At 35.1% G+C, this 15,262-nt stretch overlaps 1 protein-coding gene and 1 pseudogene across 5 annotated transcripts in view; one reads left to right on the forward strand and one right to left on the reverse strand.

Moving 5' to 3' along the window:
* Positions 1-15,262, reverse strand: part of Fcho2 (FCH and mu domain containing endocytic adaptor 2) — a 117,573-nt gene that overhangs the window by 34,939 nt on the left and 67,372 nt on the right. For 4 of the 5 annotated variants that reach the window (XM_074077313.1, XM_074077314.1, XM_074077311.1 and 1 more), the window contains 4 exons: positions 5,906-5,966; positions 5,148-5,320; positions 3,151-3,162; positions 2,771-2,795 (listed from right to left, as the gene is read on the reverse strand). In XM_074077313.1, the coding sequence (XP_073933414.1) occupies positions 2,771-2,795; positions 3,151-3,162; positions 5,148-5,320; positions 5,906-5,966 (271 nt within the window). The remainder of the gene's footprint in view (positions 1-2,770; positions 2,796-3,150; positions 3,163-5,147; positions 5,321-5,905; positions 5,967-15,262) is intronic. The other variant, XM_074077312.1, reaches the window with a different exon arrangement.
* Positions 6,078-8,477, forward strand: LOC109690689 (non-histone chromosomal protein HMG-17 pseudogene; annotated as a pseudogene).

The following is a 15,262-nucleotide window of genomic DNA, read 5'->3' on the forward strand; positions in this document are numbered from 1 at the left end:
ACCTCTGTGACTCAGCAGTCTCCATGTATCCTCATTTTCTTCACAACTCCTATAATGAAGCTGCCATCAACATTTCTTTTTAATGGTAAAATCCTTACTTTTATTTTGGTATTTATTATTAATAGGTCTTTTCAATTGTGCTAAAATTTTAATCATAAATTTTGAGTGGGCTGTCTCCACTCTGTTTTCCCCATAACTCTTGTTTTTTTAATGATATTTTTAAATAGAATAATCATGTACATAATGACTACACAATACCAATTTTCTTCAATTGCTACCAATATGAAGCATACATATCTATGCTAACGTGCATAATTATAATATATCAGAATCTATAGACATATTTGAGTATATTTGTTCATAAATTCTTCAAAAGCAAGGTTATATATTCTGTATCATAAAACATTCAGTATACTATTTTTGTATTAGAAACACGAGTTATTTACTCTGGGTTTATCATGAGAATGATACATAGAGATGAACACATCTACTTCACTTCCTTTTCAGAACTATTTTTTTTATTCATTTATTCACATGTGCATACACTGTTTGGGCCATTTCTTCCCCCTGCCCCCTCCCTCTGCCCCCACCCCGCCTCGCTTCCAGGAAGAACCTGTTCTGCCCTTATCTCTAACTTTGTTGAAGAGAAAACATAAGCAATAGTAAGAAAGACAAAGCGTTTTTGCTAGTTAAGGATAGCTATACACAGAGATTCCTAGCATTGCTTCCATGTACGAATGTGTTAAACCCAAGTTGATTCATTTCTAACTGACCTTTTCACTAGTTCCTGATCCCCTTCTCATACTGACCTATTGTCGCTTTAAGGTTTCTGTATTAGTTCCTCTGCAGTGGGGACATCAAACACTTTCATGTTCTGGGTTTCTTACCTATCCCCATACCTCTGGTGTGTGCTCTCCCCTTATCATGTGACCAAAGCCCAACCACATTGCTGTATTTGCCTAGATCTAAAGTCCACATATGAGGGAGAACATACCATTTTTGGTCTTCTGAGCCTGGCTAACCTTGCTCAGGATGATGTTCCCCAGTTCCATCCATTTACTTGTGAATGATAATATTTCATTCTTCTTCATGGCTAAGTAAAATTCCATTGTGTATAAATACCACATTTTCTTAATCCATTCGTCAGTAGTGGGGCATCTTGGCTGTTTCCATAACTTGGCTATTGTGAATAGTGCTGCAATAAACATGGGTGTGCAGGTGCCCCTGGAGTTACCTGTGCCGCATTCTTTTGGGTATATCCCCAGGAGTGGGATTGATGGATCATATGGCAGATCTATGTTTAGTTTTCTAACAAGCCTCCATATTTTTTTTCCAGAGTGGTTGCACTAGCTTGCATTCCCACCAGCAGTGTACAAGGGTTCCTTTTTCCCCACATCCTCGTCAACAGCTGTTGCTAGTGGTATTTTTGATGATGGCTAGTCTACCGGGGGTGAGGTGGAATCTTAGTGTGGTTTTGATTTGCACTTCCTTTAGGGCTGGAGATGGTGAGCATGTTTTCATGTGTTTTTTGGCCATCTGAATTTCTTCTTTTGAGAAAGTTCTGTTTAGTTCAGTTGCCCATTTTTTTATTGGTTCATTGATTTTGGGAGACTTTAGTTTTTTGAGTTCCCTATATATTCTGGTTATCAGTCCTTTGTCTGATGTGTAGCTGGCAAATATTTTCTCTCACTCTGTGGGTGGTTTCTTCAGTTTAGAGATAATTTCTTTTGTTGAGCAGAAGCTTTCTAGTTTTATGAAGTCCCATTTGTCTATCCTTTCTCTTAGATGCTGAGCTGCTGGGGTTCTATTGAGGAAGTCCTTGCTTATACTTATTACTTCCAAAGTGTTTCCTGATCTTTCCTGTACTAACTTCAGAATTTCAGGTCTGATATTAAGGTGCTTGATCCATTTTGAGTTGATACTAGTACAGGGTGATAAACATGGATCTAGTTTCAGTTTTTTGCAGATGGATAACCGCTTTTCCCAACATCATTTGTTGAAGAGGCTGTCTTTTCTCCACTGTATATTTTTGGTACCTCTGTCAAAAATAAGGTGGGCATAACTGTGTGGATTCATATCCAGGTCCTCTATTCTGTTCCACTCATCTTCATATCTGTTTTTGAGCCAGTACCATGCTGTTTTTATTGCTACGGCTCTGTAATATAGTTTGAAGTCGGGTATTGTGATACCTCCAGCATTGCTCTTTTTGCTGAGTATTGCCTTGGCTATTCACGGTCTCTTGTGTTTACAAATGAACTTTAGGGTAGATTTTTCAATCTCTGTGATGAATGTCATTGGGATTTTGATGGGAATTGCATTAAACATGTAGATTGCTTAACCCTGTTATTTTTAACACATGATTTTGTCAAAGGTGTTAACATCCTAAAGGTTTTTGTTATTATTAAGTTACTACTTTCAAAATCATGTAATAGAAATTGCAATTGTGATATGACTTAAAAATAGATAAAGGTAAAGATTATTCATTTTTATAAATGTCTGCTGGCTTCCTCAATAGCGTATGCCAGTAAAACATTTTAACTTTTAAATCAGAAGTTACTCTGGCTTTGTTGATTTCTGAAAAATTTTGTAGCCGAGTATGAAAGTTTGTCATGGCTATTAGTGCTACAGAAATAATACAAATAATTTGTTTTATGTTTAAAGTATCCTAATTGACCATTAACACTATTTTTATAACTACATGAGGATACAAGACAAATTGCCTGATAATATTTTACACACATAAAATAACAAATTCAAATGTCAAACTTACTCGATGAATTCCGATTCATCTGTACCTGAAACAGAAATGCAAAACCTAAGTGCCACTAAACAAATACTGTAATTTAGTAATGATATATTTGGTGAAATGTTAATACTGGGATTCTAGTTTTAATTTGTTTTAATATATCTGTTCAACTGTAAATTGTATTTACATAAAATAATCAGGAAATTTTTCAGTATTTTTAGTAGTTAAAAATAGTATTGGTACTGTTAACACCCAATAAAATGTTCTTAAAACATTAAAGCAATATCTACAGCAATATAACATAACTTGCTAATCTAAATAATCTAACCCAAACTCTTGAAAATCACTTTTCAAACAATGCAATTTTTAAGTCAATAGACAAAAATAAAAAATCTTTCACTTACTGGACTGTGTCTCTAGTAGTACATGGAAAGAAAAAGAAAGACACAATGTTCAGTATAGAATTTACTTTATCCTATTTTCCTGCTTTAATAATTTGTCTCTTTCACCTGAACCCTACCTAAAATACAGACATTGTTACAGGGCAAAAAATGTTTGCTAGGTAACCAAACTGGGTAACAAAATATACTCAAAGATATCCTTTTTCCAAACACAATGTTAACTATTAAATTTTCCCTGATAACTAATTATTTTTCTGACTGAAGTCAATACATGTTTATTTAAAAAAAAATTTAGGGTTAGGTGCAGTGGCTCCAGCCTATAATCTTAAGCTACTCAGGAGCTGGAGACTAGGAGGATCATAAGTCTAGACCAGCCAGGCAAAAAGTCCTCAAGACTCCATCTTAATCAATGGCTGGGCACAATGGTACACACCTGCTATCCCAGAGCACTAACAGGAATATTATATTCCAGGCTGTCCGGGACATAAAGCAAGACCCTATCCAAAAAATAACCAATGCAAAAAGTGTTGACAGGGTGGCTTCACTGATGGGAGTACCTTCCTAGCAAGCATGAGGTCTTGGGTTCAACCCTCCAGTATCACCAAAACAAAACAAAACACTGAAGAAAGAGGAGCACAAAGGAGAATATTTAAAACCATCTATGATCTTACTGACCAGAGAGATGCTGAGATGCTTAAAGTTTTGGAGTTTATAGCTTAAAGTTTTGGAGTTTCCTCTAGGAATATATATATATATATATATTTATGTTCTTACACAATAAAAATTTTAATGGTTCATAATTCTCTATATGTACACCAACTCTCTTCATAATTAAATATTAATGTTAATATTATAAATAGTGACACTACAGTTAAGTCTCACTTTAGAAATCCTTTCAAAGTATATAGCTCAGTGATAGAGCATCTGTCTAGCAAGCACAAAGCCCTGAGTTTGATACCCAGCACCACAGGTCAAGGGAAGAGTGGAGGAAATCTTTTTTGGTGGGAAAAAAACAGCTCTAAAATTAAATTCTAAAGTAAGTACCTATATTTTTTTAAAAACACACTACATAAAATATATAATTAGCTACTATAAAATGGTGAGAACTTTTACTCTTCATTATTATTTTGTGTGGAGGGGGGCGGTACTAGGGTTTGAACTTAGTTTCTTGTACTTGCTAGGCAGGTGCTCTATCATTTGAGTCATGCCTCCAGCCCCTAAGAAAAGGAGATTTAAAATCAATTATGATAATATATAAATACACTAAATTGTCATTCTAAGACATGTTTTTCCCATAATGTAATATTTCTGAAAGAAGATTATGACATTTCAATGGGAAAATTTATTATAGCAATATTCTACTTCTCCCTCAAAAGCAAATGTTATGGTGACAAAAAAGAAAAGTGCAAAGGTGGGGGGGGGGCTAGTAGCATAGCTCAGTAGTAGAGTGCCTGCCTAGCATTCACAAGGGCATGATAAGTCAATCCCTACTACCACCACCAAAAGGAAGAAAAAAAGGCAAAGAATTAATTTGATCTTTAAATTCATTCTCATGGAATTTCCATTTACATAAGGTTCACCAAACAAAAAGAAAAACTTAAAATTAGAAGAGGAAAAGATTAACACTGCCAATTCACAAATTCTGCCTGAATTCACATATATAACTAGTTTATAAAATAAAGCTAATGATAGAAATCACAAATTTTCAACATTTTTATTTTCCTGTAAAATATTTTCAAAAGCAAGCAAAACTAAGCCAAGCTTACAAGTTTATTTGCCTGTATAAAAACACATCCAGTGTGTTTATTACTAAATGTTTTACTTTTTTTTTTTCCAATACTGGGATTTGAACTCAGGGCCTCATGCTTGCTAGTCAGGCACTCTACCACTTAAGCCACTCCACCTGACATTTTACTTTTTGCTATTCTTAAAATTGACCTGTTGTAGGTAGAAGAGGTAAAAGAAAACTAAAGTACAAATTTGTCCATGTTCTTACTTACAGATATTGCTGGGGACAGTGTTATGTTCCCTATAGATACTTTTAATTCATCCAAAGAAGCCACTGTGTGATGTGAGTTACTTGGATGCATAGGCTTGATTTCTATCCGGTACTTCTTTGGTTCTTCATCTTCGGAGTCAGAATCACTAGATGAGTAGAAATGGTTCTCTTTGGTATGTGGGTATTAGTTAAAGAACTTAGTTTTTAAATTATCTTAATGCATAACCAGTTTTTCATGTATTTATAAAAAGGGACAAAACCTTTAAAGGTAAGATAGATTGAAAGTAACCAAGCTACTTACTTTTATTAATAAAATCATGTAAAATGAGACTGGGCATAGTGGCTCATGCTGTAATTCTTACCACACAGGAGGCAGAGATTGGGAGGACTGAGATTCTAGGCCAGCCAAGGCAAAAAGTTCAAGAGACCCATCTCAACCAATAAAAGCTGAGCATGGTGGCACATACCCTCATCTCACCTACACTAGAAGCATAAATAGGAGGGTTACGGTCCAGAACAATTTAGGGATAAATGTGAAACCCTATTAGGAAAAAAAGACCCTATACCTAAGGCAAAAAGAGCTGGGAGTGTGGCTCAAGTGGCAGAGTACTGCCTAACAAGTACAAGGCACTGAGTTCAAACCCCAATATTTTATTGTAATTACTTTAAAAATTGAAGAGGACTTAGGTAACATTATTTTTCATAATTGTCTGCTTATATGCCAACACAATCCCTAAGGATACCCAAATAATGAAAGGATATCATTCTGATTTGCTTCAGGTTTAATACTATATCCTTCTTCATCTACGTCAGGAATGTTCTATGGGGGAAAAAAAAAGAATTACTGTAATGACAACTTCAATATACAAAAGTATTAAAGATTAACAAAACAGCCTTAGCTATTACTCAAAAACTAAATCATTAATCATACATGAACAGGTTAACAAAGTTAACTGCTTTCCACGGTTTCAGGTACCTGTGGTCAATTGTGATCTATACAATTTTAATTCTACAAATTAAAATTTACACATTTTAAATAACATTTATTATAGTATATTTTTATCATTCTTTCACTTCATTGTTAGTTATTGTTACCAACCTCTTACTATGTCAAAATTATTAAACTTTATGTTAGGTATAATATGCACATGTATATAGATAGATAGATAGATAGATATCTATACCTATATCTCTCTCTATATACATATATATATATATATATGTGTATCACATATATATACATATATGTATATATGTATACATATATACACATGTGTATCACATATATATACATATATATGTGTGTATCACATATATATACATATATATGTATACATATACATATATATATATATATATATATATATATATATATATATATATATATAGGAGGAGAGAGAGAGAGAGAGAGAGAAGTTTCAGGCATCTATCAGAGATTTTAGAAAGTATCCCCCCTTGGAGGAGGGGTTATTGCATTTAGTCCCCTGGAGGTTCTGTCTAGGATCTGGTAAATGACACTACTTCAAATTTGTTTATAATGCACTATGTAGTATGATGTAATAATTTAAAATAGGGAGCATGGCTCAGTGGTAGAGTATCTACCTGCCTAGCAAGCACAAGATCCTGAGTTCAAACCCCAATACCACACACATGAGAGAAGAGAAAGAAAGAAAAGAAAGGAAGGGGAAGGAAGGCAGGGAGGGAGGGAGGGAGGAAGGAAGGAAGGAAGGAAAGAAGGAAGGGAGGGAGGAAGGAAGGAAGGAGGGAAAGAAAAGAACAGAATATCAAGGTTGGGCTGGAGGTGTTGACTCAAGTGGTAGAGTGCCTGCCTAGCAAATGTGAAGCCCTAAGTTCATACCCCAGTACTGCCAAAATAATAATAATACCATGCTGCTTTCTATGAGGCTGTTTTTAGACCAATGTCCTAAAGATTACAACTATAAACTCTGGTCAAAATCTACAAATAACTATATGAAGGTACTGAGGAGTCACACACTAAAAAAGTTGTACACAAGGGGATTGAACTTTGATCACAAGATAAAAGCGAGTACACACAAGGGAGGTATGAGGATAGGTAAGACGCCTAAAAAATTAGCTAGCATTTGTTGCCCTCAACGCAGAGAAACTAAAGCAGATACCTCAAAAGCAACTGAGGCCAATAGGAAAAGGGGAACAGGTACTAGAGAAAAGGTTAGATCAAAAAGAATTAACCTAGAAGGTAACACCCACGCACAGGAAATCAATGTGAGTCAATGCCCTGTATAGCTATCCTTATCTCAACCAGCAAAAACCCTTGTTCCTTCCTATTATTGCTTATACTCTCTCTTCAACAAAATTAGAGAGAAGGGCAAAACAGTTTGCCGGGTATCGAGGGGGTGGGGGGAGAGGGAAGGGGTGGAGTGGGTGGGAAGGGAGGGGGTGGGGGCAGGGGGGAGAAATGAACCAAGCCTTGTATGCACATATGAATAATAAAAGAAAAATGAAAAAAAAAAAAAAAAGAATTAACCTAGAAGGTAACTCACATGCACAGGAAATTAATGTGAGTCAACTTCCTGTATAGCTATCCTTATCTCAACTAGCAAAAACCCTTGTTCCTTCCTATTATTGCTTATACTCTCTCTTCAACAAAATTAGAGAGAAGGGCAAAACAGTTTGCCGGGTATCGAGGGGGTGGGGGGAGAGGGAGGGGGGCGGAGTGGGTGGGAAGGGAGGGGGTGGGGGCAGGGGGGAGAAATGACCCAAGCATTGTATGCACATATGAATAATAAAAAAATAAAAATTAAAAAATAAATAAAAAATTGTACAAAGTGCTTCACCCAAAAACTTCACAAAGAGGAGAGTTCCAAAAGGGGGGGGGCGGGGGGGGCGGCTCAAATAACCCACAGGAAGACATGTAAAAGAAAATGAAACAAAATGAGAAAATGGTGAAACAAACAGAAAACAAATATAAGGAGCAGTGTGAAGAGGAGGTGAGAATGAAACCTGGACTCCCAGGACCAACCAATGCTATAGTAACTGCATCCCCACATTCAATGCCTACTTCACTCTGGCCATCACCACGCTGGGGAGGAAGGCTGAAGGCAATGCTAAGAAGATAAAGCCAAGGTGAAGGACAAGCCACAGAGATGATCTGCAAGGTTGTCTACTAAACCTGCTCTTCTAAAGCCAGACCCCAAACCTAAACAGGTCCCAGGAAAGAAGGAAGAGAAGGGAACCAAAGGGAAAAAAGGGAAAAGCTGATGTTGACAAAGATGGAAATAATCCTGCAGAAAATGGAGATGCCAAAACAGACCAGGCACAGAAAGCTGAAGGTGCTGGAGATGCCACATGAAGCATGTGCATTTTTGATAACTCTGTACTTGTGGTGACTGTACAGTTTGAAATATTATTTTTATCAAGTTTTATAAAAATACAGAATTTTGTTATACTTTTTTTCTTAAGCTATGTTGTTAGCACATAGAATGCTTCACTGCATTTGGAGTATGTGTCACTCATCGAATATCTCTAAAGCTTGATCAGCTCTGGGGGAAACAGCTTTTCCTGTTAATTTTGAGACTTCCTCTTAGATCCCAGGAGGTAGGATTCCCTGCTGTTGACACATATATCTAGCCACCTTGGCACTTCTTGTGATGTGGGAAAACTCAAATTCCATCCATCATCAGCACTGACTTAACTTCCTTAAAACCAGAAACCTGTTGGGACCTGACCCCTAAAACTGGTTTTGCCAGTATGTCAGGCAATCTGGACTTGGCAGTGACATCATTGTGATAGTGTTCCTCAGAAAAGCAGTGGCTCCTTTTCTAGACTGTGGATCTCCAGAATGATAGCTCTGCCATTTTCATTTGATTTCCTGAAAGTCAGGGTCAGCTAATGAAAAGTTGTTAACCAACATGCTTAATGTGAAACTTCAACCCTCCCCCTAAACTTCCCATTCACCTCAAAGGAAGATGACACTGGATTTTACAGTGGCTTTCTGATTTTGATAGTCCATGCAAAAAGGGAATTTAAAAGTGGTACACTGTTAAAAGATTGTCTGGCCATGTCCTGCCTAATATAACATGATTGTTTATGAAAAGTATCTTCAATAAAGTTGGACACAGTTTGGCTTGGGAAAAAAATGAGATGGCAGACTTAAATCTGACATACTATTCAATGGTCCAAATATATCAGTTATATATCAAACTAACAAAGGAAACCATCAACAGAGTTAAGAAACAATTTATGGAATGAAAAAGTATTTACAAACTACTTGTCTGAAAAGGGATTAATATCCATAATATGTAAGAAATTCAAACAACTCAGCAGCAAAAAAGCACAAAGAATCTGATTTTTAAATTAGGCAAATGGCTTGAATAGACATTGCTCAAAAGAAGATAAATGGTTAATAAGAATATGAAAAATCTTCTCATTGTCACTAGTCATCAGAGAAATGAAAATCAAAACCACAATGAACCTGGCACCAGCAGCTTATGCCTGTAATCCTAGGTATTTGGGAGATTCAATGAGATCGGGAGGATCATAGTTTGAGGCCAGTTGGGCAAATAGTTCATGAGACTCCCATCTCCAAAATAACTAGAGCAAAATGGACTAGAGGCATGGCTAAAGTGGCAGAGCGCATTTTACAAATGTGAAGCCCTGAATTCACACCCTAGTTCCACCAAAATAAATAAAAATTTTAAAACACAATGAGATACTATCTCATTGCAGTTAGAAAAGTCATTATTTTTAAAAAAAGCCTGTAATGAGATAAGGAAAATCAATGTTGAAGGCCAGACTGAACAAATAGTTGAGACCCCTATGTCCAAAATAACCAGAGCAAAATGGACTGGAGGGGTGGCTCAAATGGTACAGCACCTGCTTTACAAGTGCAAAGCCTTATGTTCAAATTCCAGTCCCACCAAAAAAAAAAAATATATATATATATATATATATATATATATATATATATACAAATTAGGATAGCCATTGTGAAACAAAAGTAAGAAGTTTCCTTAAAAAACTAGAAATAGAACTATATGACCAGCAGTTCCACTACTGGATAAATACCCAAAGGAAAAGAATTAGTCTGTCAAAGAGACATTTGTACTTCCATGCTTACTACAGCACAATTTACAATAGCCAAGACATGGAATCTGCCTAGATATTTACCAATTGATGAATCGATTAAAAAAATGCAGTTTATACAAAAAATGGAGTATTATCCCACCAAAAAAGAATAAAATCCTGTCACTTACTGTAACATGAATGAGCCTAGAGAATATTATTTAAGTGAAATCAATCAGTCACAGAAAGACCAATATTTCATACTTTAATATGTATGTGGAAAACTAAAGAAATGATGTATTTTGAGGTGATAGGATAATTATTCTGATCTGAACATTGCATATTATAAACACATATAATGTGTTTGAAATGTTACATCCCATAAATATATCAATTAAAAATAATATATTAAACTTTTTTTAAAAATATAATAAAAACACAACTACTCACTGCTAAAATAAATTTTAAAAATTTAAAAGAAGTTGGCAGAGTGAATAGAAAACTTAATCCAACTAATGCTGTCTATATGAAAATCACTTCAAATACAGGTAGGTTCAAAGAAAAATATTGGAAAAATATATCATGCAAGCATCAATACTTAGAATATATTTATGTATAAAAGGCAAAAAAGGACTATGTTAATATTAGATAAAATACATTTCAGAAAGAAAAGTGCCAGGGCATTAAGGAATATAAATGTCCACACAAAAACCTGTACACAATTGTTCACAGAAACTTTTGTTTCTGACAGCCAAAAACTAGAAACAACTAAAATATCCTATAATACGTGAACAGTTAAACAAACTTTGGAACATCCATTACATGGACTACTACTCAGCAACAGAAAAGAATGAACTCTTTATATAAAACAACCTGGATGAATCTCCAGGAGATGGTGCTGAGTGAAAAAAGCCAATCTTAAAAGGGTGCTATACAATTCCCTTCGTACAATGTCCATGAGTTGACAAAACAAACACGGACAAGAGATTAATGGCTACCAGAGGTTAAACTGGGGGTGGGGCTTTGTAAAAAGACAACTGACATAAGGGATCTTTATGGTCATGGAAACATTCTGTTTTGACTGAATTAGGGTCAACAGCCTAGTTGTGACACTAAATGAAAGTTTTTTTAAGATGTCACCATCAGGAGAAAGGGGTAATAGGTGCACAGTATTGGTACTAGCTTGGCATAATACCTGTACTAGCTTGGCAACCTTCTAAAACCCTATAATCATTTCTAAATATAAAGGGTTTTTTAAGCAGAGACTCTTAAGCACACTAGTTTTCCAGTATTAGGACTATTCATAGAAATCTGATGTCTTTACTCATTCACTCATGGTTTCTACACTAGGGTCCACTGCTAGAGTTAAGCATTAGGTCAAAAGCAGCATGGAAAAGATCACAATGGGCAATTTCACCTGCTAATTTTAAAGACACTTGTGTGGTGGCACTTGATACCCCATAGGGATAATGGCAAAAAAAAGAAACAATTTACACTTCCTTAGTTAACTTTCAAAAGATGTAGTCCCTCAAATTAATTTTTAAAAATTACATAGACTTGGAAAGAGGAACAGGAAACAAACAATAATTTCTCTACTGAGAAAGCCCACTGTAAAACAAGGCCATAGATAAGTCACAAATAAACAATAATTGGCCCAAAACAAAAGGAAACAACAAAAAATGCAAGTCTCCATTCCCTGCTGACCACCACTATAATGCTTTTGCCCAAAGGTAACCGTAACTGTCTCGTAACTTATTCTTAAAAAAGAAAAAAAAACCCATATGCCTACATATTTATATTTTATTTTTAAAATAGTATATTTTGTTTTAATTAATAATATGGGTAAGCACAGATCAACCTAATTCTTGACTCTTACCCCATCAAGTGATTGCTTAATAATTTATTTAACCAGTTCTCATTTTGATGGATATTCAATGCTCCAGGTTTTTGCTAATATAATGTAGAAGTAAGCATGTCTCTCTCTTCTCCTTCACCTTCTATATATGTATATGCCTTGATCAAGGGTGTGTATGTGTGTATATATGGTAAAGACAGGATGTTTTGTAAATATGGCCATATCAGTAAATTTCTATAGGATCAAAGAGAATGTACATTTATTTAAGTGATATTGCCAAATTATCCACAATACAGATTATACCAATTTACGCCTGTACCAATAATATATTAAATTTTCCCCAATATGATTAGAAACTACAGTAGTTTCATTTCAATCTGCATCAGTTTTGAGTAACAGTCATTATGGTTATTCAGCACTTTTATTTATTTTTATGAAAACTACCTATTTTTATCCTATGTCCTTTTCTTACAAGATACTTGCTTAATTTGTGTACTGATTTTATTTTTTTTAAAAAGTTAGAAATGAAAGTAAGTAACCCTTTGTAACAAGTTTTGAAAATATAGGGCTAGCAGAGTGACTTAAGTAGTACAGCGTCTGCCTAGCAAGCATGAGGTCCCTGAGTTCAAACCCCAGTACTGCCAAAACACACACACACACACACACACACACACACACACACAAAATCTTCCAGTTTGTCTACTAATTCAAATCCTTTTAAGGTGTGTTTTTCTAATTTTACAAATTTTTCTTTTCTTACATGGCATTAAAATTTTGTGTTCTCTTTAGCCCTTTCCTAACTCCTGGTAAGTACTGGCTAAAGTTCAAATCTGGATAATATTTACCATTACAAAAACAGTAACAATTAGTTAACTGAGAATTAAAAATACTTAGGGAAGTATATGTAAAATAAACATGATGCACTAAAGGATTTTGTTCAATGTTTCAATCATCAAATAAATGCTATAAGTAAATAATTATTTACAGAATAAAATGAATGATGAGAACGAGAGTAAATGCCAAACAAATCTGCTGATTCTTTCATTAACCAGTTCACCAAGGGATCAAATAAATGTTGCAACTCTAAAAACACTGAAGATTTTGACTCCAAACCTCATTAGAAATCCATTTTAGTTTTCATATAAATTAACCATAATTTTCCTATTTTAAAGCTGAAATATGAAATAAGAATGCTAGTGTACCCAACATAAGATACGTAAAACACAATGTTCCACAAAATACTTTCCGTTCTGTATTTTGTTATACAACTACACCAGAAAAGATCATAATGTTTTGGGGCCAAAGAAAATAAGTTATGTAAGCAAGACCAGTATGCAAAAGAGAGAGTATGTGAGACTCCTACACTTATCAAAATGATCAGCATCCAATAACAGTTTGAAAAATGTGTCTGTTGACATGTATCTTACAGCATGTGACAAATCTACTCCTTCCCTGTATCCACCAAAAGCTCTATTTGACATCTTTTTGTTATATGCAAAAAATACATTTAACCAAGTAATAGAAACAAATCTTCTTTAAAACAAGAAGCACAGAAAAACAGTGACCATGGTTATTTTTGCTATTACTTCTGAAATGGTAATCTCTGAACTGAAACCCAACTGCATGAATAGGTAAGGCTGTATTTTAAGAGCTAATACTAAATCGGTAAAAGCACAACATTTTAAAATAAAGGATGCGGATTTGCTACTTGGCATGGTTCTTAAGGGAAAAAATGCTGATATGGCAACATTCCATTTTCAAAATAAAATGTTTGTTTTTCCAATTCCATTTACAATAGCCTCAAAAAAAAAGCAAATACCTAGGAGGAAACTTAACAAAGGATGTGAATGACCTCTACAAGGAAAACTATAAAATCCTGAAGAAAGAGACTGAGGAAGACTATAGAAAGTGGAGAGATCTCCCATGCTCATGGAGTGGTAGAATCAACATAGTAAAAATGTCTATACTCCCAAAAGCAATCTACATGTTTAATGCAATTCCCATCAAAATTCCAATGACATTCATAAAAGAGATTGAAAAATCTACCATTAAATTTATATGGAAACACAAGAGGCCACGAATAGACAAGGCAATACTCAGTCAAAAGAACAATGCTGGAGTATCACAATGCCCAACTTCAAACTATATTACAAAGCAATAACAATAAAAACAGCATGGTACTGGCACAAAAACAGACATGAAGACCAGTGGAACAGAATAGAGGACCCGGATATGAAGCCACACAACTATAACTAACTTGTCTTTGACAAAGGTGCTAAAAATATACAATGGAGAAAAGACAGCCTCTTCAACAAAACCTGCTGGGAAAACTGGTTAGCAGTCTGCAAAAAACTGAAACAAGATCCATGTTTATCACCCTATACCAGTATTAACTCAAAATGGATCAGGGATCTTAATATCAGACCCCAAATTCTAAAGCTGGTACAGGAAAGAGTAGGAAATACTCTGGAATTAATAAGTATAGGCAAGACCTTTCTCAGTGGAATCCCAGCAGTTCAGCAACTAAGAGATAGCATTGATAAATGGGACTTCATAAAGCTAAAAAGCTTCTACTCAACAAAAGAAATGGTCTCTAAACTGAAGAGAACACCCACAGAGTGGGAGAAAATATTTGCCAGCTACACATCAGACAAAGGACTGATAACCAGAATATATAGGGAACTCAAAAAACTAAACTCTCCCAAAATTAATGAACCAATAAAGAAATGGGCAACTGAACTAAACAGAACTTTCTCAAAAGAAGAAATTCAGATGGCCAAAAAACACATGAAAAAATGCTCACCATCTCTAGCCATAAAGGAAATGCAAATCAAAACCACACTAAGATTCCACCTCACCCCTGTTAGAATAGCCATCATTAGAAACACCACCAACAACAGGTGTTGGTGAGGATGTGGGGAAAAAAGGAACCCTCTTATACTGCTGGTGGGAATGCAAACTAGTACAACCACTCTGGAAAAAAAAAATTTGGAGGCTACTTAAAAATCTAAACCTACATCTGCCATATAATCCATCAATATTACTCTTGGGGATATACTCAAAGGAATGCGACACAGGTTACTCCAGAGGCACCTGCACACCCATGTTTATTGCAGCACTATTCACAATAGCCAAGTTATGGAAACAGCCAAGAGGCCCCACTATCGATGAATGAATTAAGAAAATGTGGTATTTATACACAATGGAATGCTACTCAG

Source organism: Castor canadensis, chromosome 6, assembly GCF_047511655.1.
Source record: "Castor canadensis chromosome 6, mCasCan1.hap1v2, whole genome shotgun sequence".
In the NCBI taxonomy this organism is placed as follows: domain Eukaryota; kingdom Metazoa; phylum Chordata; class Mammalia; order Rodentia; family Castoridae; genus Castor; species Castor canadensis.